The sequence below is a fragment of the Athene cunicularia genome (assembly GCF_003259725.1).
Source record: "Athene cunicularia isolate RWA chromosome 3 unlocalized genomic scaffold, athCun1 chr3_part1, whole genome shotgun sequence".
Taxonomy (NCBI): Eukaryota; Metazoa; Chordata; class Aves; order Strigiformes; family Strigidae; genus Athene; species Athene cunicularia.
The window spans coordinates 119,700,060-119,723,215 of NW_020799097.1; the positions used below are offsets into that span (position 1 = coordinate 119,700,060).

A 23,156-nucleotide genomic window follows, 5' to 3' on the forward strand; every position below is an offset into this window, starting at 1 on the left:
CTACTAGGTACGTACTGGCCATTGCAGCAGGATACTCATCTTGCCATAACCGCTGTGGGAAATCAGGAAGCCAGGACTCGCAGCACAGTGGTTTTTGGAGTCAGAGATCATGTCTCCTCACGCCCACACAAAACACAGTGCAGATTTAAATATGACAATTTAGAAGTATGTATTTTGGTAAAACAGGCCAAGTTGGTGACTAAGTAAATCCTGGACTAGGCTTTCTCTACAGGTTTTATCATCTCATTATTTTTATGGGGTTTGACCTGCATGGTTGCTTTCTGCACCTCTCCCTGGCTAGATGTAGTCCAAACCAAGGCTGTTTTATTGCACTCGAGGTGTGATACAATTTCAGTAGGGCAGTCTTCACAACATTCTCTTCAAATTCTGTGATACTGATCCAGTTGCAACAAAGAGACTTCAGGATGACTAACTTCACCGTGAAACTTTAAAAATGTCAGAATCATTCTCTTGTCGGGGAAGTTCTGATCTTCAGGATGTAAAATGAGGAGAAAAAAATAAAATCCATTCTCATCCTTCAGCCCAGCTCATGAGCTCTATCAGCAAATTCATGTTTGGAGAGGCCGAGATCGGTACAAACATTGATGCAGGTTTATTTTTAGGACAGAATTCACATGTTTAAACTACCTATCTTTAATACACAAATTCAAGGTCATTACTGGCACACTTCTGTATATTCTACATTTTGCCTTTCCAAAAATCTGACTTACAGCAAGTCAGTCAGCCATTCTGTGATGAATGCCTCTTTGCCCGCCAAGGCAACTTGCCTTGCTGTCAAATGTAAATTTTGGTCTTCTTAAGAAGACCAGCTAACTTGAGCAATAGATTTATACTCCTTTTAAGCATCCTGATGCATCAAGTAGCTCTGCAGCCATCACCTTGCACAGCATCCCTTCACAGAATCACAGAATCATATAGGTTGGAAAAGACCTTGAAGATCATCTAGTCCTTCGAGCCGGTAGACTCTGCAGAGGGCGGTACACAGCTCCCTACCATTCTCTGCTAACTGTTAGGATGTTCAACTGAAGTGGTCAGTCTGGTCTTCTGGACTCAGAAGGTGACGATCCACCCGTGAGGCAGGCAGGCTTCCATGGAGCATAAGCATTGTGGGGTTTATTTCATTATAATAAAGTAAAATTAAAACCCTGCTAACAAAACAGCTATTTTGCAAAATCGAGCACTTGGACACCAAAATATAGAATAATGAAGACTCTTTCCCTTCATGGCATTTTCATGTCAGTTTAAAGAAAAACATCCTTTTCTGTAACTGAAACGAACACCACAGCTGATTTTCACGTGTACCATGCCTGATTTTCTCTCTGACATAGTTTTAGTTCCTAGGCATTTGTTATTTATTTTCCTCATAGACAGCTCTAATAGTCACGAAAAAATGCAGGAAAAAAATTACAAATGTGTCTGGTTTGGGAATTACTGATCTTTTTTTTTTTTTTTTCCCCACCTCCAGCTGTAAGGACACCCTTCAGAACAACTCTTGGTCAACACCAGAGGGGTCATTCATCACTGTGTTCATCATCTTCTCAGGCTTTCCCTGCTGGTGCTGCTCAGTCATCAACTTTGCAGAACTCTTTGAGGAGAAGGACCGACACGGCTCAGGCTGTCCTGCCCTGCCCCTAAATCCTCTGAAAGCCCAAAGCATCCATTCTTGGGGCAGCACATGCACCCACTCCCCTCTTCGAGTGCCCAGGCATTAACCTAAGGGGAAATGCAGGTAGGGGAAGGAGGAGAGGAAGCAGCTCGTGCTTAGGGGGTTTTGCACTCCACAAAGATGACTTTAACTCTTCATCACCTGCAGCAATCACAGCCATCTAAAAAAAAGATTCTTGGCTATTCTTAGTCCTTTCAGACTTAAATTTTCCATGGACAAACTGCCAACCCCTTTCAGCAGTGGTTCAGCCACACACGTTGTGGACTGCAACGGGCAGTTATTCTGTTCAGTCGTGATGTCCGCTTTCAACTCACGCTGTCAGAAGTCAATACAAACCCTAATCTGCCTCAATTACCCCTTCCGTCCTTTCTTGCCCCAGAAATACAAAAAGAGAAAGGTCTGAGTGCATCAGGCAGGGTTGCAGTGCAAAGCCAAGGGATTTGTGCAGTGCCAAGGAGCGCATGGGATGCAGTCCAAGAGGTTTTGTCCATGAAAACGTGGCAACCAGCCTCTGGATCGGGTGTCTCCAAGAATGGGACAGGAGCAAGGTTTGCCAGTGTGCTCACTGGAGGCTAAAATGTTGTTTAAAACTTGCAGAGTCTTGCATGGCTGAGGTACAGAGCTGGAACAGTACTGAGCAGGGATTACTCATATGCAAGTGATGAGGCAGATATATATAATAATGACCTTAAGTGACATTAATCTAGATTGTATCCAGAACCCAGACAAAAATATTCCCATTTGTAACTCTGTCAGAGAAAAAATTCACAAGACAACAGACCCTTCTGCCACCTTGTCTTGCTTTTTACAGGAATACAGTAACCTAGTCCTCTGCATTTTTACATTGGGAAGGTTGTCTTTTTTACGTATTCTATGAAATAATCACAGTTACTGTGCCATCCAAACTACTAATTTTGTTGTTCTTATCATAGCTACAAAACTGAGATTGAGGCATTTAATTCATGATTTAAGGCAAGTGCAAAAGAACTGAATTAGTCTAGTGGTTTTAAATATATATAACATCAGTTTTTAAGACTTTATTTCAAAAAAAATCCCACAGTATTTTATTTGGTTGTCTTGTTTGCTAAAAAGTATGTGACAACACTAAGTTGTGCCATTTTTGGACACTAGAGCAATATGAAAAGAACAAAAAGCCAACTTGCTATTAATTGGAAATAACACATTTAACTTTTAGAAGGAAGGACTAATAGAAAACATACGTGGCTCTTCATCTCTGGTTGTCTGATCTTTCTCAGTTTTTAAATAAATCAAACCCTCTTGTGATTTCCACTTGTAATATTAGATCTTTAAATGTCTGGCTTACACTCTAGCATGAGCTCTGATGGCTGCCAACTTGGAGACAAACTACTTTATACCAGACCTCCATAAGTTGCTAGAAAAATCAGTTATGTCTCACTTTTAACAGTCCTGTTTTTTAATGTGTTTTTTACTTAATTGCTGTTACTTTTGCTGGTTACATGACATTTAGTGAAAGGGAAAAATAAAATCATATTTTAAAGTTCAGAGGTTAGAACTTCTAGATCCTATTTTCATGTTTAAAAGGATGAGATGGTCAAAAATACCCTTTGTTTTGTTTACACCAAGGGTAATGAATTGCAAGGAATTCTAAATGAGACATGACCACTTCTTACTAGACTTCCAAGATTCAGCTTCTGCTGAAAACACAGAAATAAATCACTTCAGATTTTGTTAGCATTGTTCTGACATTATGGAGATTAGATTATGGCCTTTGAGCCATTAGCAATGAATGACTTGATTTAAAAAAAAAAAAAAAAAAAAAAAAGGGTGGGGGTGGGGAAAATTTAGACCTAATCATTTTGTAAACAGACCAAAAATTCCCCATCTAAGATGCACGCTGGCACTAATTCTGCAGTTCTTCCCAACCAAGATGTCCCCTCAGGACTCAGCAACTTCAGAACAAAAAAACCAACAAGAACATCTGATTAGATAAAATTGACATACATTAAGCATTTACATGATACCCAACACACATTACCCTACAGCAAAATATTTTTTTCAACCAATAGTTAAAAATCACTGTCAAGTCTGCCTTCATATTTTTGTGCATTTTGTCTTGCTCTGAATTCCATGTAGAGGCTAGGCTCCCTAACTGGAAGAAAGGAGGTAGCCAGCACATGTACACATGGAGGAAATACACAGCATAACTTACACCATCCAATTTCAGTAACAAGTCATCACTATTTATGACTTTTTAATTTTATAACCATTTTTTCTCAACTTAGTCTTCCAGTTACTGTAAAGGACAGATGCCCTGCAGAAGTACAGAAGTTCTGTTTGAGAGCTTTGTACCAGTGAGTCACTCAGCATAACTGGGTACTCCGGAGGAGCAGAGATTCACCCATAGCACGAGTTGTTTTCCAGTAAAGTTAGAAAAGCCCTGATCATTTAAGTGACTCTACTCAAGTGCTGCCAGGAAGTCAAACACAGCAGGCCGCGCGCAAACAAGAAACACTCCTTTGTAAGAGCACGCACGTCAAATGCATCAAAACACAAGTATTTGGTAGAACTCGGCAGGGTTAGAGGATTCAAGAGACAGTGCAGTTTGTTGCCTTTCATCCCCCACTAAATTTGCTTTTTGAATCATTAAACAAAGTTATGGGAGTCTGTGGACCTGGTATTAAAACACCATTTGTAAGCACACCAATGCAGAATGTTGTTCCTACATCTATAAAAAGGTGCTTTTACAAAGTAAGTACCTACAATTAGTCGTACCTAAGCTGAGAGAAATGGTTAAAACAATTATGAACTTACCCATTTCCCCACTGACAAGGTGTAATATTCCAAGTGCACCATTATTATCTCCAGATACTAGCCACTGTCAGAACCCAGATGCTGGGCTCAGTGGATCCTTCACTTGACTTATGTTTCCGTTCAGACCTTTTTGTTCTCAGCTGTCCAACTTTCCACACACTTTATACATAAGCATTTGCCCTTCTATCACCACTAACGTTAAGAAATCTAATCTCTAAATCTCATGCAATTCAAGCTACTGCCCCTAGGCATTTCATATGCCTACAATATATAAGCCACGCAATGAATCAAACTTAGAAAAAATACATACAAATACATGGTACGTCTAAATTTTATTCTTTCAGCTTGGTGTCACTACATGGTGCCTGGAAATCATATCATATGTGCCTGCCTTAAGAAACTGCATTGAAGACAACTACTTAGTTTTCCATGCTGCAACTCTTATTATAAGAATAATGTGACCTCTCCTTAGGGGAGAAGCTCGTCTCCTTATCCACCATCTGGATCAGATACATATGAGTATGCTTTTATCACTTTTGTACAACACTTAATATTTTCTTAAGTAGGAATAATTGGCTCTCCTGTTTGATGCAGGGACACTTCCCTTGGTGGAAAAATCTTCCCAAAGCATTCTTTCCTTTCTTTCTTTATAAATTCCTGTCCTGCTGAACACCATTATGCTGTTCTCCCCCCATGTTCAGAAGCTTCCTGTCACTTCCAGTGGGACAGATCTTCCTTGTTCTCCATCACAACTGCTCAGTTCAAACTACAAAACATGGGTTTGTTGGGTCCCGCCACATTGCTTGAAAGGCAAAGAAGCCACAGAAGCTGGCTCAAAGTAACATACAAAAGACTGTAGTAGCTCCTCAACTTTTTCTGTCAGCTACTTGAAAATGAATCTGAAGATGTTCAAATGTTTATGAAGAGCAATTACATGTAAAATGTTCAAGGTCTGCAAGTACTCCTCAGGCACATAATTGCAAAGCACTCTTACAAAAACCATCTCCACCTGTACTTCTATACTTAATCTCTTAACTACTCTGTCCATTTTGGCCATTAGGTAGGTATACAGCATCTCCTGTGCTAAATCTGACTCTGTGACCTCCTTTACATATTCAGATATATTTACTTCATATAAACACTAGTTTTTATTATCTGTATTTTTTAGCCTGTTTTAATAGAATTCTTTATTTAAATTAGTAGAATGTCTTAGAAATTAACAATACTTCTTTAAAATTACAAATTACCTTTCATCTACTGTTTCTAAAATTTTCATTCTTTTTTGATACAGAGTTGTATTTCCAATAGAACTGATAGAGCAAACACTTAAAAAAAAAAAACAAAACAAACCAAAATTAACCAAACCTCAAGAGGAATCAATCCCCACACTCTGGAAATAAAGATCATTTTCTACTACTGTGTTTTCCCTGCACCATTGATACCTTCACCACCAACACTAATACTAACATGGTCAAACAACAGGGATTCTAAAATTGTTTCATCTATATCTCCTTTGACTTTTTTTTCTTTCTTTTTTTAACGCACTGTTGAAAGACTTTGTATAAGCGTATCTATATTAATGGGAATGCAATACTAATAGCAAAAAGTTCAATACTGACATGATTTCATTTAGGCGCAGGAGAAGAAAAAACAGCTACATACCCAAAATTCCTTGAGGCCAATTTAAAACATTTATTTCCAATATATATTAATGAAACACTTTTAAATGGCTGTATTTCTGTTAATCAGTTCTGTTATCCAGGAAGTCCTCAAGTATTTCAAGGAGAAACTAATGAAACATATATGTAATCTTTTAAAAATATACAAAAAAAATCTGTATACAAAATTTCTTCCATTTTTAGTTATATTACTACCTTCCTTATCCAGAGATAAATTTTACAGACTTCTGTGGAATTAAAAACATTAAGAACAGTCTCAGCAATAAACCTCTGCAGAAGTGTCTTTTTTATTCATAAATATAACCATAATTATGACTATTTTTTTGTAGCCATCTTCAGCACTTCTATTGTCTTTAAAAGATGGCATGATACAAAAACCACCCCAAAACCATCGATTCCTTACTTACATGTTTTTCAAGGTGTAATTTTTCAATAATAGTACAAAACAGTTATTTGTTGTGGCAGAAAAATATTAGTCTTAGTTACTTCAAAACTCACCACCATAATTAAGTGACTTTTCAGAGAATTTTAGGTGGATACGAATCAGAGCAGACTGTAGTAACTTCAACAGATGTTGCCCGTTAGAAGAGCTGAGACTAAAGTAAAGTCTGAATAAAACCAAAGTTCAATTATTTGATTTTCTGCTTTTTCCTTGCCTGAAACTCTTCGGTTTTATTTTTGACAGATTTTATTAGCATTGATAAGGCAGGATCTATGGCTTTTTTAGCAACCTCTCCTTTCTTTGCCATCTTCTTCTCTTGCCCCTTGCTTGCCTCCTTAAGATCTTGCTCCTTTTCTTCCCTTCGGCGAGCTTTCTCTTCCAAGATCTTTTCTACTGCTTTTGTCTTCTTGAAATTTGGATCTGAAGGATCCAAATTAAACAGGGGAGAAGTAAACATGGCTTGGAATCTTGTATCAGCAACATTTACCTGAAGGCAGAAAGGGAGTATTTCTTTTAGATAACTTTTACCCACAATAGCAAAGTTTTTACACACAATAAAATATGAGGTGCTTAAGGAGTCATAGCTCATGAGATTGTTCCCCATTCCTGGAACTGCTCCAGTCAAAAAATCCCAGTGAGTGGGAAGTAGAGAGCCAGAAGATACTACTGGTAAAACAGACAAGTGAATGCCTGTACAAATCCTGTGCATGCTGCTATCGGCAGACCAAGGAAAGGTTTTGTTGTTTAGAACTGACCAGAAATAAAGCAGCATGGATAACAATCAGAACAAACATACTGATGGGTATTTCGGGCAATGAGCTGTACAAAGCCTTGCATAAATAGTGTCTTGTTAGCTCACACAGAGTTTGAGTCTGCTCCCTTCAACACTGTATCAGAATATTTCTTGCTTTTTGAGAACAGACTATTAACTCCCTAAAAAGGTAGAACTAGTTCTCCTTCAGAAAGAGTAAGGGAGCAGAAGGATATGAAACCACCAAATTTGTCCTGAAAATAATTGATATTAACAAAGGTTCGAGCTGAGCCTCAAAATCAAGAGTACACCATTACCTGGAAGTCATCTTCTAGTAATTCCTTCTTCTTCATTAAAAGTTTCTTCTTCTTCTTGCTCAAATTCTGCTGTTCTACAATCTTTTTGTAATTAAAATGTTTTCTGGTGTCATCCTCATCATCCATCATAAGTAGGGCCATTTCAGCCTGTTAGAAAATAAGAAGGTCCATGAACACAATGAAATCAAGTTTTGTATGAAAAATGTAGCATCTCATGAACAAAGTATGTATGAGTCTACACATACATAAAGGAGTTGAAATAGGATTGTCAGGGCAGTGTTATTTCATCCATAACAACATTCTTCTAATGCTTTGAGGTGTTATTAAATGCAATAGTTTACTTCCTTTTTATTAGATGTAAAATAAATGCAAAAATGCAAATACCCACATTTAACTTCCAAATGTACTCATAATCTGATCTGAAAATTGTACATCATAACGTAGAAATCACCAACGGCTACAATTTTATCTTCATATTTATATAGCAAAATAAAAAAATAACATATATGAATTAAATTCATTTAACTTATTCTGAGAAAGAATGAAAAGCAAACATGCAATAGCAAACAATTCGATCTTCAAGGTTAAAAGTCTACAGGACAAGGTTTGAACACGCAAATATTTCATACAATGCTAATGTGAAAAGCAAACGTTCAGCACCGCCCAACACACAAACATACTGGGAGAGCTCTAAAGCTAGAGGGACTATCAACCAGTATGGCTTCTGTGCCCTCACCTTCCAGTGTTCCCTAACTGTTAAGCTGTGTTCAACTACCATCTTCCACAAAGATATCCTGGCATAATCTGAAAACTTCAAGGCACGGATCAATCTCCCATTCTTCCTGGGTAGTTTCTGTTCCCAAAGCTCTCACTATTGAAATTATACAGTTTTATTCTGTTGCTGTCCTATCGAATTCAGTGATTTCACCCACAAACACGTAACAGGAATATTTGCAGAATTCAGACAATGCAACATCTGCAATTTTTAACATGTTAAACCACTTTACCTTCTGTTTTTCTACTTCATCTTCATCTTCGGAGGTATTTTCAATCGATTCTGGTTTATTCTTTAAGCCTAAATGCAAATATAGGACACGAACACATTTATTCAGGCTTATGCATCATTTACCTATGAATAGAAGCTCTAAGTGCATCTCATTTTCTTGTAAAAAATACTGAAATCGCAGATGTGGAAAAAGGCTGAAAAGTTAAGAAAAAACAGCTAGACTTAAAGTAACAAAAATCCACTGAATATTTGTTCAATTTAAGAAGGCAGCAATATTCAAATGGCATAAACATGTCAACAAAAAAGAAAAAAATTTTCACAGAGTAGTAGAAGGAAGTATCATAACAGTGCAGGCAAACGTATATTACTCCACTCCCAGGGCATTTTAAGAGAAATCAGCTTGTGTACTCGTAAATGTAACTGAAGTGTCCTGCAGTTCTCAAATTGTTCATTCACTCGACTGATGTAGACAATGTAGTAAAAACTTCATAACATATAGTAAATGTGCATCTCTGCACCCAGAATACAAGTCTCCCAGCTGAATTTTCAGCCGTAAAAAACTCCCCACAAAACAAAACCCAATTTTTAAAATTTCATGTCACATTAGTCATGCTAGCACAAAAAACCCTTGCAAAAAAGTCCTGAACAGAATCACAGGAATGAAAACATGACTGACTGTTCAGACTGAATATTCTTCTGATGAAGCTCTCTTACTCTCTTAGAATTTACTTTAGATACGCAGTGCTGATTAAAGAGACATAATGAATAGTAACAGCATAAATCATCAGTCAAACATAACTTTTAATGAAAATAGACCTGTGTATACATCCTACAAAATCAAATTATTCTCTTTGGAATGTGTAGACCTTGATCAAGAAGAAACAGGAAAAGCAGAAGGTTTCCTGACCTGAACCACATACTCTGACCTTTGAGCTTGGAATTACATTCCCAGGCAATTTATTACAGTCCACTGGGGGTGCTCTTAAGGAAGATATTTGGCTCCATTTTGTTGAGCCATACTTGTAGTCAGACTAGAAATACAAACATGCCAGAAAAATGTCAAGTTATATCACAAAGTATACTCTGGAACAGAACACATTTCTTGAAGAACATTTTTTTCTCCCTTGACTATTCTCTTGATTATTTCTAAATGTATTCCAAGCTGGAAACGGAGTTCTAGAAGAAACAAACCACCACCATCAAAACCTAAACTATCCAGATGCTCAAAGTCATTGGCTCAAGAACTAAACTGTTGATTTAGTAGTTCCAGAAAACGTGCAGAAAAATCAGATTCAGATATAACATTGTTATCTAAACTATATAATTTATGTTAATGTGTAGAAGGGAGAAATAAATGTCTTCTGTAAGACTTCAACAACTACAAAATCTTTTGTATTTTCCCAGAACTGGCTAAACTACAGAAAAGGAAACAGAGACATGACAAATTGGAGACAATTATTCTAGAAGTTAAATCAGTGAATCTCCTAGTCTTTCCGCACATTCCCCAAGGAAAGGCCCCTCAAGTCATCTTCCCTTACCTTTCACTATATGTAGAATCACTGAAGTGAAGACAGCTTATCTTTAGGCCTTCCAAGATTTCTGTTGCTGAAGATGGGGGCGAATCAACAGCTAGTATCAAACTGAGCTCTTTTCCATGAAAATAAATAAATAAAAACGTACCCCAAACTTACTTTCTTACTATGCTGCTAATAAAACCAGCTTGGGACCTAAAATCACTCTTAGCACTAAAAATTTTGTATCATCCTGAAAACAGTTTGGTTTCAGAATTCACAAATGCACCATTTTCTGTCTTTTTAACATACTCCTGACACAGTCCCTCTTCCCATATATGTTCTGGAAGTCTCCTGCCCCCCATTTTGCACACTTACGAATGTAAAACCTATAGTAAGAGTCTTTCCCACACCGCTTGCAAAATCTCAGATTTTTCCTAGCACCTAATCCCCACTGACCCACTGCCATCTTCTAATCAGATGTGTCCCACCCTACAGCAGCAGATACTTGTCTTCAATGATAGCTGCCACCAGCCAGTGAGAAAAGCTTCTAGTCTCTGCTGCAGCTCCCCCTCAAGTTGCCATTCGGCTCTTTCTCCGCTCAAGAATTCAGTTTGCAACATTCATTTCGTACATCAACTTCCCAGTGCTAACAGTAAAAGCTAATCAGCATTCCGAGACTTCCAATACAGAGATTGACCCCAGATCAAAAACTCCTCTCACAAGGCTCTTATCTTACTCAGGAGCTTGAAAGTCAGTCTCAAAAGCCTTGCAAAGACACACAGTACATGAATCCATAATCCAGCTAAGACCTTTACCTTCCAAGTACAGGTTCTACAACTATCCTCAGACTTTGCTGTTAGCCTCTTACGTCCCCTCAGTCATACTGCTACCTTCCAGCATTAAAAAGCCATCAATTTCTACACATATTAGATATATATATATATATATTAGATCATGAGAAGGCATCAAATGGTTTGGAACCTACAGGAGTTACAATAATGTGTAAAGACATGTAGCTCTTTTCCTCAAAGGAGGATCAACAAAAAATATGTTTAATAGTCTAAGCATTCTGACACTATTCAGTGATCTTCAAAAGCCAGCAGGACATTGCTTTCATGTTAATAAGCAATTATCCTATTCAGCTATTCATCTTTCAACAGTTTAAGCTACATAAGTCATTCTGTCTTACATGAACCTTTTCGGAGACCTCACAGAAACGGATGCAGTGAGACTTAAACTGCCAAGCCAAATGAAAGTTTTATGACATTTTTTTTTTAAACAATACGTGCCTCAATGTAAAATGAAAGGGAGAAATTATTTTTTTCTTGACAATATCAAACTAGAATGAAGTTCTGAAATGCAACATCAAGCCTGACAGATACATAGCATTTTACATTTTAGCCCATGGTACTATTGAAAAGCCACATAGAGATTACACACCTATGAAAACTGCGCAAAAACAAGCACTGTCGTGAATTTCTGGAGCGCTAATTTGCACACACTTGCACCCTGCACAGACACTCTTTGGGCACAGAAGGCACAAAGAATTTGCTCTACCTTGCCTCTCCCAAGATGAAGCCTCCACAGTGTAAGAATCACTGCCTGCTTTACAAACCGTTTTCAGGAACAAAGACAAACCTGATGAATATACGTGCAAGTAGACTTCTTAGAATTTCCAGTTTTCCTTTCACAGTATTCAAATTTGTTAGGCCCTTTGCCTAACAGCTCCTTACACTCTTGCTTCCCTTCAAGTACCTCAGCTTGTCAAAAACTAACGTATACATGACCAATACAGGTTACTGTCAACAAGTGAAACCAGCATGGGAGCAAATATACCACTGCAAAACCCTAACAGCACTACTGCATCCTCACAGTTTCTGCACGGGTCCACCTGAGTCTGCAAACATATCCTGTCAAAAGTTTTTTCAGCATAATCTAAGATCATCTGACAGTCGTTTTAAGGGAGAAATCTCAGTCTTTCAGGGGAATTGTGGAAGGCTTATGAAAAATTATGATCATTCCAGTTATTGCTGCCTGTACCCTAAATACAACGTTGGCAGAGGTACAGCCTAGTTCAAACAAGACTGTAACCCATTTTCCCCAACTGAATAAGCTAGCTGTGCTTAAAAGCAACCCCAGCTATGAGACAGAGGCTGTTCTGGGTAAACTTGGTGAAAGCCAGACGAAGTTATGCTGTGTAATCATCATTAAAATGTCAACGGGCTTTCAGCCAACCACTATACTCTCCCTTTAAAACTTCTCCAGTGCTAGCCACGTTCTGTTTTCCTCCTCTTTCTTAGTAGCTTATCAGTAATCTTACAGGCAATAATTCCACTTTCTTAACCTTTACGTCTATTTTACTATCCCAAAAGACTCCACATACACGAAAAGCCAGTCCTCTGTATTATGAACAAGAAGGTTTAAAAATCTGCAGATGTGATTGTTCTCTGCTGAGCCCCTCAATGACACAAAGAATTTCTTGCTTAATTCAGGAAAAAACAGTTTTTCAGAGATTTAATATAGAACACTGAGACATCAAACATCAGTATGAGGGTACCTACATAATCTTCCTAGTTAAAAAAAAAAATTTTTTTTAAAATTGGTGGAAGGAATGACATCTTTACAATGAGTCCTGAAATAACCAAAGCATAGCAGAAAACAGCATTGTATGACACCTTAAACAGTGGTATTTTCTATAAAACATGGAGACTACTCACCCTATTGTTCTGTACTTCAGACTGTTAAGACACATACATAAGCACATTAATGAAAAAACAAAACCTGGACTTCTTTGTGTCTTACTTTCTCCTAATATAAACTTCAAACAATCAGGACAGAAGACTATTGCTGGCTGGTATAAACTGAAAGTGATTTACTCTTTCTAAATGGAACTTGGATCTGCACTGCCATACTCAAAAAAACCCAACCAAAGCAACAGGCTGGTGAGATCTGTAAATCTGTTGCTACTTTCTTTTTGTTTGTTTTCTTACTACTTTCCCCCCCCTCCCCGCCCTGTATTTTTGTTGTCTTGTAATATATAATAGCATTAGCCACCCTTATGTTTTGGCTCCCAAGAGCATGGAAAGCCAGGAACTCATTACTGATTACCCCTACCTTAAAATTTTAACCAGCAAAATCATACTCAAAATAATTTAGTTGTTACCACGGCAAAAGCTAACTTAAATATCAGAATAAAAAGCTTGTAAAAAAGGTATCCTAAAAATCTGAACTGGACAAATTATCTCCTAAAATACTACATTTCACTAAGTGGGTTTCTAGGCAGCCAGACTACACTCGTAAAAACGTTTATCAGACTATGAAAAAAGAAAACGGAGTTCTCAAAGACTCTTTAGTATGCAAAAGCATTTGACATTTACATAATTGATCCAGACCAGAGACCCACATGTATCTGGCTCCTCCTATGTAAAGGGAAAAAGGCTTCGAATGCAATGAAGTTCTTTTCTCTGGAATATTAGGGGAGCAGATGGTCAGCTTGTCTCTAACAGCCATCCACTGAAATTGGCTAAATAATGGTCTCTGATGAAAACTAAGAGAACAGTGTTCCCTACCATTCCATATGTCACAACATGCATCATTTTACAAGAACAGAACCTGCAATTTTAGGCAAATGACACCTACTTTATTCATTCTAAACATGCTATCTCTGCATTTACTCTAGCCTGACTTTGCTTCTCAGGCTCATTATGTAAAGAAAGGGGAGATTTATTCCAGAAGTCACCTTCCTTGACCCACCTGTCTTCTCAAGTTCTTCAGCAAAATACGGGTCATTGAGATCAACATCAGATGGAAGTTCGTCTTCGCTCTGTTCTCTCTCAGCAGCAGCCTGTAACAAAGCACAAACATAATTTAGCACAAACTACTGAAGCTTCACTAGGATTAGATGTTCCTTCTGTTAGTAACTATGAAGACAAAAGCTGAATTACTGTATGCTGAACATCATAAAACTAGAATACACTGAAAATTGCTAGTCAAGACAAATCAACAATTTAAAATCTGTTTCACTGATTGAAAGCTTTTTGTGTACCCAAAGAAGGGCTATTTATATATTCCAAGGATCTTTATTAGATATAACCACAAACTGTGATGCATTAGCTAACCATACCAACAAATTACTGGATCACAGCATTGTTATGTCCTTACTTCATGTTCCACAAAAACTCTACTTGGGGGAAAAACTTGAGCAATAAGCTTCCTTTTGTGCTCTGAAATTCAAAAGACTAAATTTGGATTTAAAAGAAAAAACTTGACTGCTGGAAGTATTGTGTCACACACCTTGCCCCTTGATGTAATTTATCAGACTGAACAAGACTATTATGCTAGCAAAAGCTGCTCTGCTACCTAACAGTGCTACTTACTCTCTTCAGAGCACTCATTTTCTTAAAGGTTTCAGAATTTACTAATGAAATGCCAGTTAAAACTAACTGGAATGCACAACATAACTCAAGCTGTAGAGATTACTCTTAAAAATACTAACCTGCAACATGAATTTTATTCAGAGTAATTTAATAACTTAGGGAAGCTATATTCTGTACACCACATGCTTTTTTTCCTAGCATATGCACAGACATTTCATTTATCTGCCTATTCCTGCACATCACTGCCGCAGGAATCAGTTACTTCACAATTACTTTCTGCATGTGGAAAGATGAAGCAACAGCAATTTTCACATTACTATAGGGCCATTTTGTTATTAATACATGGAACTGTTTACCAAATTTGCTCTTGTAATTTAGAATTTGAATAGTTCTTCATGGCTATTAATTCTTTGCTGTTACAGCTTTGGGCAACAAGCCTGTATTATTTTAGGCCAAAAATTTCAAAAACTACAATCATCATTATCATAACAACTTTGAACTGATATGTGCACAGTAGCAAAAAGACCCCTCCTAATGCATTCAAAAAGGTAAAATATAACCCAACTGTTATTATGACTCATTAGTCTTTAAAGCAACATAAGTAGATAAAATGAAATTTTCTTTAAGCGTATGTATGATCAGTAGTATCCTGAACATCTTTTTGCTCTGTAAATCTGATGAGGCACTTTCGGTCTTTCCACAAGTGTTCACGGCACATTCTAACCTTAAAATATTACTGGAAACGATACAGGGTTTTTATTCATTTTATCCAAAACAAACAATCACAGTAAATTAAGAAAACAAACAAACAACAACTCCTGACCCAAGCAGCCAATGCAAACATTACCTTCCTCTTTTTTTTAAGAATTCTTTTTTCTTTCTTCTTCTCTAGATATTTTTGCCATGGAGTTAGGTTGTCCTTTCCTTCCAACCTGTTTTTGACCATTTCTTCAGCAGTTTCTTTGAGGCCTAGATCAAAAAATAGTAAGTTAACAAAATGAGATGAATCTGATTTAAAAAAAAAAAAAAAAAGCAACTGTTTCCTCTTTTGTAAAAGAATAATCCAGTTTTTCTTCAACAAATCTGTGAAAACAACATAAATATTGCTTAAAATGACAGCTTTATAAATAAGATCACTTTACAGGATGTGTTTTTCCAAAGAAAACATTCCTTCAGTAATCAATTGTACAAGTCAGAAGAAGAGCTTGCTTATGTGATATCTGATTCCCAACAGTCTCACTATTCCTCAGAAAGGTCTCCTCTCCAGACATTAGCCTGTGCAGTCTACAGATGCCACTTTTAAGGATGAGAGTAACACCATAAAAAGAAGCAGCCCTTACCTTTAACACACCTTACTATAATTAGTTAAGATTCACAAACCCACTTCAAATACAGTCAAGTCATTCCCATTTCTTGTGCACGGCAAAGCAAAGTACAAAAGATAAAGTGACTTGACAATGATTCTGAAATGTTAAATCATGATCAGAATATAGGGTCGTGTCACAGCTGGCTTGAACCTCTATACAGCTGGTGGTCTCCATTTCACACACAGCTATTAGCTGGTTGTTACTCTATCAGTATGCCTTGCTCACATGATAAAGGTGCTATATATAGCATCTCCATTGCTGAAACTCTGCCTCTGTGATAATACTATGACAATTCTGCAGTATCTCTGATGACCAGTGTATTTTTCATCCATCATTGTAAAAGAGAACAACAAGCTATTATTTGGATCAATTGAAAGTAAAAATAAATCCGTAGCTAGAAAGCACAGAAAAACATAAATAAAAACTCAGATAATTTAATTATATACTAATGTTGTAACATGATACGCATTAAGTTAAACTAGACTAATTATTTTCAAGTCATCTAACCTTTTAAAGCTACTTAGTACCAGTGTGCTTTAACAACGAACTATCCAAAATTAAAAACCAGTACACACCTGGTGTGACAGTAAACCTAGATTCAGACTCAATGCTTAAGGTAAATAACAAATACTGTTTTAAAAAAATAAGCTAACAAGAAGCAGTGATTAAGGGCAGAGACTGCTTGAAACTTATCAGCCTCTCAAAGAAAAAAAGATTAAAAATTGAAAGAATGCTTTCTGTTATCACTGATTACCGGTTCATATTGCAATAACTCAAGATCAAAAAAAGCAACAGCAAGAGAAATAATCCATCCTCTTACTTGGTTAGCCACACCAAGTTACCAAAAGTAATTTTCATATTTAGCAGCTACGTGACCTGAAAGATTGAAGGCAAGGAGTACCATTCTCTCACAAGATTTGGTGAGGAGCTGTAACTATTAGACCATTAACTCAGATCTGCATCTCTTCCACATCCTTTTCTTACAGGTACGGTGTAAGAGAAGCCCTCAAGTTCGTGCTTCCTGTCAGCAGTTGGGAAAGATGGCTACATACTTTGTTGTTTCCTCCTTACTTTCAGAGTACAACAGTTTTCCGAGGGTCCTAGAAAAGTAAACTCCATAGAAGTGCAACATATCTGGCTCTAAATAATTCTAGCATAACGGGATCCAACAGCAAGCTTGGATGTGTTAATTAGGTTTACATGAAATTCCATTATTTAGCACAGACTGCCACTTTTTCCGTGCCTAGCACCTGACGCTGCATACACAAGTATGTCCTAATCTTTAATTTAGCCTTTCTAACAGGCATGCTGATTGTTTCTCATCACATGATCATATTTTATGTTTTCTAAAGGATCTTAACTGTTTCATCTATAGATCATGAACATGTAGCTACTCAGAATTCTGTGTTACTGTTCAATGCATAGCTAAGTTACAGAACATAATAAATAACCTATAACAAAATTACTGAACATATCTGAACCCTGAAACAGAATGGAGTTTTCTCCAATATGTATCTTTACAGTATGCAATGCTGCAAGAACATCGCTTTAAGAAAGAATCCATTAAATAACCAGTGTCCCCATCTGACATCTAGAAAATTGAAATCTAGAATAAGCACTGAATTTAAAAGCAATCTTAATTTTGCAGTGAAAAATTCTACATATTTCAGGAATGCTTTTTCAAAAGCCTTTACATCACACAGCACTTGCATATTATGAAGCCAACTGCTGACCTCAGATGCAGTATTTACACTTTCAGCCCCTTCTTCACAAGACAGGCACTTGCAAAAACAAAACTTCATGATGTAAAGAGATAAACTGACTTGCCTTGCAACACACTGGAACAGAATTCAGTGGCAGAAAGACAGAATCCACTTCTCTGGCAGAAGGTAACAGCCTGAGCAATGAAGTATTTTTCTCCTACCTGCAATTCCTTGCTTCATTCACTATATTTTTTTATTTTTAACTTCTGTAACAAAGGAGGTAGATATCCTGGAGTTAACATCTTCTTTTATGACATGACTGATAGATCTTGGGAACATGCAGGAATCATGTTTCTGTTTCCCCCTCCAAGCCTGATACTTGCCATCTCTTACCCAATTCTACTTGTTCTAATTGTCTCTCTTCAGCATCTTCTTCTTACCATCCCAGTCCAGCCCTCACCTAAATCAAATCCTACTCTCCCGCCCCTCATACCAGTTTTACTGCTCAGAAATCACACTCGGACCTCTCCAGATGTCCTAGTAACTAGATCCCATTCTTTCTCCCAACTCCTAAGTTTCTCAGTTGGCCAGTCCTTGTTCCTCATCATTTCTTCCAGCTCTCAGTAACCAGGAACTGAAAATAGAGTTCATAATGGAAAAAATGGGCAGCTTTCATGGACAATTCTACCCACCCTCAGAAAAGCAGGCAGAACGTTTTTCTGAAAAACTGCAAACATCAATTCCTGTTCCTGTGCTTGTCGACACTCCAAAAATAATTCAAAAGCTGGAGAGCTGGTTACAACATGTCTGAAACATGAAGTGTGGACAACATCTAAAATCATATTAAACCATGACCCATAGGAAGGAAAAAGTGCAGCAGAAAACCAGAAAAAAGATAAACCATCCTTCTACTACCTTGGAAAGAAGCCAGAATTTACAGTAAGTGGCAAACTGTTACAACCACAAAAATTGGGTACTAAACCAGCAAACAAATGCAGGGCCACGATAAAGGAAGGATATTACATAGGTTCACTAAAATCATGCCACTAAGAAACCCTCTCATACAACAAGAACAAATATTTAGTTATTTCCAACTGTATACTGCTTCATCTCCAAAGCAGAGTCATCAGCTCCCCAGAAAGTGAACCACTATTAGTTTGGATATTATTTTGCAGTACTTTTGTCGTAAAAAATTACTGGTCAGGTAGCAACCTTACAGATTGTCTCTGAAGACAGTAAATACTGGATTAAAAAAATATATGTCACATCTCCAGAAAAAAAAGAGACCTAACAGCTCAAAGGAGGTTACAAGATTTCTGATTTATTTGCCTGGAAAATGGAATCATTTGATCCATCTGGCACAGAAGGACTTGGAGGAAAATACAGCCCTTTCTTGTGGTATTTGGCAGTCTCATGAAAGGCATTAGAGTTTCTCCACAGATTAGAACAGCTTAGAAACTACTGTCCAGACCACTTCCCGAGAATAAGAGTGTATTTAAGTGGTCAAAAGGCTTTTGATTGCAGAAGGGGAAAGAAATTGTCTGCTTTAGGTAGAATTATTAACTGGCCATAGAAAAGGCTAATTTATACCCTTATTGATATCAATGTTTTTTTAGAATAAATGAATCACACTAGTTTAATCTTCATAAATAAGGGCCAAGAAAAGAGGGGGAAAAGATCATCTATATTAGTGTACAACTAAATCATACCTGAGCTAAAGGACTGAAAGTGTGATAAATACTAACTGGAAGAAACCTAAGTATACTGCTTCTCACACTGGTGGGAGAGTGAGGGAGGGTGGGCAGAGGCCAGAGTTTTTACTCCTCTAAATACTTAGTTTTGAAAACTTTTGGAAGTTTAACAGCATGCAATCGTCACAGTTATTAGAAGCTAAGAAGATACTTTTCTATTCTCAGGAGATGTAAATGAGCAAGTTAATCTTGGATGTAAAGTCTTAGCAGAAAAAAAGAAACACCTTGTTGCAGATAGCTAAAAGGAATGGCAGACAAAAATATTCTGGCAACATTAGAATTTGTCATACCCAGAGATAAGACATGTTAACTCAAGACAGTTTTCCTGACATAGTAATAACTGTGTGAAGAAAACCCACCATGTTTAGCAGCTCAGATGTCAAGTGTGAAGAACTAATGGTTGGCCTAGATGACCTTCAAGGTCTTTTCCAACCTAGAGGATTCTGTGAACTACAGGGCTGAGCCCATGAGCAGCTGAGCACACTGCTTCATGCTGCAAGAGGTAAGACTGCTTCAGTCAGAGGACATGCTTAAGCAACAGGATAGATTGAAATATATATTCCATATGAGCATTTTTGTGCTCCATATAGTCTGTAAAAACATACAGTTGGGGTTTACTATGAACTTTACAGAGACATCATTTAAAGAAATAATCTCCCTTTCAGGTGTGTAAGATCTCTCCAAATGCTGCCTGAAATGAGTAACAGCTGAAGTGTTCCCATACATTAGACTTGAAAGGGAAGTTAAGACACTCATCTTCATTTTTACAACTTCTGTTTTGGACAAAACCATGTTGCAGGGGCTAATAGCTAGTGGTGGTATTGACTGATCTCACGGAAGTGAATTAGTCTTGCTAAAGGCACGTGAACACTTCTATGATTTCCAGAACCTCTGCTCCTTGATAATACTGTAACTTTTTCAGGGTAAGAAATGAGGAAACCTTAACATATACTGCAAAATCATAGATGCTAAACTGACATCAAATACTATAAACTACCAATGTAAACATCATTGTGCATGCACTTTCAACCCATCACTATACAAACAAATCCAACCCAGCTCACAGACATCCCGCTGACTCTAGACAAAGTCAGTCATATTTATCAGGATAGGGATTTTTTTCAGTTTGGTTTGTTGGTTGGGGTTTTTTCCCCATCCCTCTCTCAAAAAGATGAAGATATAGCAAAAGTCCTAGGAGCTCTGCAAGAAGGTGCAGTAAGGAAAGGGTTGAACTAGATGCAATACAGGATAAATTTTCTAAAGTCAAGTTCAGTTGCAAAGAAACAGGGAACCCATGTATTAAGGAACTGGAATCCATCTTTACTACAGTTCCTAGATGTTATTATAATTTACTTGTAACACGCAAGGCACAGTTTTAAGAGGCAGAGCCTTCCAGAAGAGTTCTGGTTCTCCCTGTGCAAGATAGACTAAAGAGAGCTTCCTTTAGTCACTCTCAAAACAGTTTTCCATCTCCTTCAATGAATGGTTTGCTCTAGATTCCTCTGTCACCACATTACATTGCTTTGATTTTTTTAATTTACAGAACTTCATTCATAAAATCTGAAAGATTCTTCGGAAGACAGGCTGTATAATAAACCAAAAAAACCCAAACGTGTTTTCCAAACCAACACAAAAAATGGTGGCTTTTCTAACTGTTTAAACAATGCCTGGCCTATATAAATCTAGAATACATTCCTGTCAGCAACTGTTTCAACTGCAGTTTTCACCTTCAGTCTGAAAGGTAGCAACAACAAATCTTTGTTAAAATCTTATAATAGCTATCTATGTTTGAAAACTCATTTGCCGTGAATGCTCAGTGGCACAACGAATTAGTTCTCAGCGAGCAACATCAAGAATGCAAATACTGACACACGGTGGACAGATGAAGTAAAACATGACAATACATCTGTGTTCCCAAGCACTTGTCCTGTTGAGCACGGTAACACGCTTTCTCTAAGAAGTTTTGGGAGAATTCATGCCAAGAATTACTGGAATTATATTAGCACGACTGAAAACCCACAACGATTTTTAATGCCAGTGTGTATTTTCGAATACAGAACTTATGAAGAACTAGGAATAAAACTATTCCCTTCAGTTCAATCAATTTCAGTGCATCAGGACAGACCAGAACAAGATTTAAAAAGTGAGTATTCATATTCAACAGAAGTTACCAGAATATTAGTGTAAACCATATAATGAAATATGCATTCCTAGCTGGAGTTAACACATCACATCAGTGATGAAGGGGCTGGATTCTAGTACGTCTCTCGTCTCAGTATTTACAGTAACAGATCAGCTGTGTTCTTACGTAGCCTGCACTCCCGAACCTACTGAGCCAATACAGCCCCTCACTGCCCCCAAAAAGAGAATGTCACACTTGCCTAGTCTTTGGTTCACCAGATGCTTCCATTTGCCTGACTCGCTAGCTCAGTGGAAAAGATCCAGATTTTTTTCTTCTTTTCCAGAGCAGTTCTGTCATTTCAGCAAACAAAATTAAGCTTGCAAAAGAGATCTAACAAGTGCAAGGGCTGGCACAGGCAGTCAGAATGAGCTCTGAGCCAGGATCAAGGAGGACAGGCCACAGTGAAAACTCTTCCCCTTGTAGATGTAGTGAGTTGTTAAAGTTGCTCATTACATCTCAGAGACAGCACACACCCATACAGAAATTTTTACAATCAGCCTGTCTTTTCATCACAAAGGAAAAAAGCCCAGACATTGGTTTTCAGATCTCAGGATGAGTTCTGCTGGGATGTTATATGGTGAAGTTACCTCTTCTAATTTCCAGATGAAAATCTGGATGTCACTAAATACAAATAAATATCCCTGGTAGCTGGGATTTCTTCCTGGTAACTTTCTTTCCCACAGAGCAGTCTCAATGGAAGGTCAGGCTCCTTCTCCCTCTGTTACTCTGAATCTTCAGCATTATGCAAACAAAATTTTAAAACCATTCTCATCTAAATTTATGCTATGCTTCCAAACCATACTGGTTTTCATTTTAGAAGTGTAGGTATGTGTCTATGGCAGACACATGAATTCTCTTCAAGAAAATCTATAGTCATGAATTAAAAAGCAAGCACAACTGGAAAAAAAAAAAAGCTACAAAGAGAATCTTATAGTTGAGAAACTGAGTTCAGTCATACTATTTATTTCCCTGATTGTAATGCATCTGGATTTCAATTTATGGAAAAAAGGTCAGTTTCTATTACTATAAATCTGACACCTTTCATCCCTATCAGCAGGCCAATACTGCATATCCTCCAAGTCTGTAAAAGAAAGGAAGAAAGCTTACCTGGAACCCATTTAATCTCCATTCCTATATCCTTTTCTTCCTGTTTTTTCTCTTTTTCTTGGATACTTTTCAAAAGTTCTCTGTACTTGGAAATTTGCTCTTCATCATCTTTCTGGCTCTTCTTGCGTTTGTCATCTTCCATTTCATGAGCTACATCACCACCTAGAATGAGAGAGTAAAGCTATCACAGACAGCCTGAAGAAAGTGATCAACCAAAGTTAATGTTTAGGAAACACACCTAAGGCACATACATTGTTTCTAACAAAATCTAAAATATTTTCATCTGTTATTCTCCCACAGAATACCAGTTTTAGCATTTCCATACTTAAGATGAAATAAGAATAGTAACTGAAAAGACAAAATGAAGTTTTTCCAGCAAAGGAAAAACTGCTGATCAGACATAGCATCTTTTGCTCCATTTTAACATTATTGGTTTCAGAGGCTGTTACAGCAGAGTATTGCCTAAATCTCAAAACACACT

General features: G+C 37.3%; 1 protein-coding gene across 1 annotated transcript in view; it reads right to left on the bottom strand.

Annotated features, from left to right (window-relative positions):
- Window positions 1-6,323: 6,323 nt before the first annotated feature.
- ESF1 (ESF1 nucleolar pre-rRNA processing protein homolog) overlaps window positions 6,324-23,156 on the bottom strand; it is a 31,047-nt gene continuing 14,214 nt past the window's right edge. The window contains exons 8-13 of the mRNA XM_026845765.1: window positions 22,676-22,837; window positions 15,413-15,534; window positions 13,943-14,033; window positions 8,677-8,744; window positions 7,670-7,816; window positions 6,324-7,088 (exon numbers count right to left, since the gene is read on the bottom strand). Of these exons, the coding sequence (XP_026701566.1) occupies window positions 6,789-7,088; window positions 7,670-7,816; window positions 8,677-8,744; window positions 13,943-14,033; window positions 15,413-15,534; window positions 22,676-22,837 (890 nt within the window). The 3' untranslated portion in view covers window positions 6,324-6,788. The remainder of the gene's footprint in view (window positions 7,089-7,669; window positions 7,817-8,676; window positions 8,745-13,942; window positions 14,034-15,412; window positions 15,535-22,675; window positions 22,838-23,156) is intronic.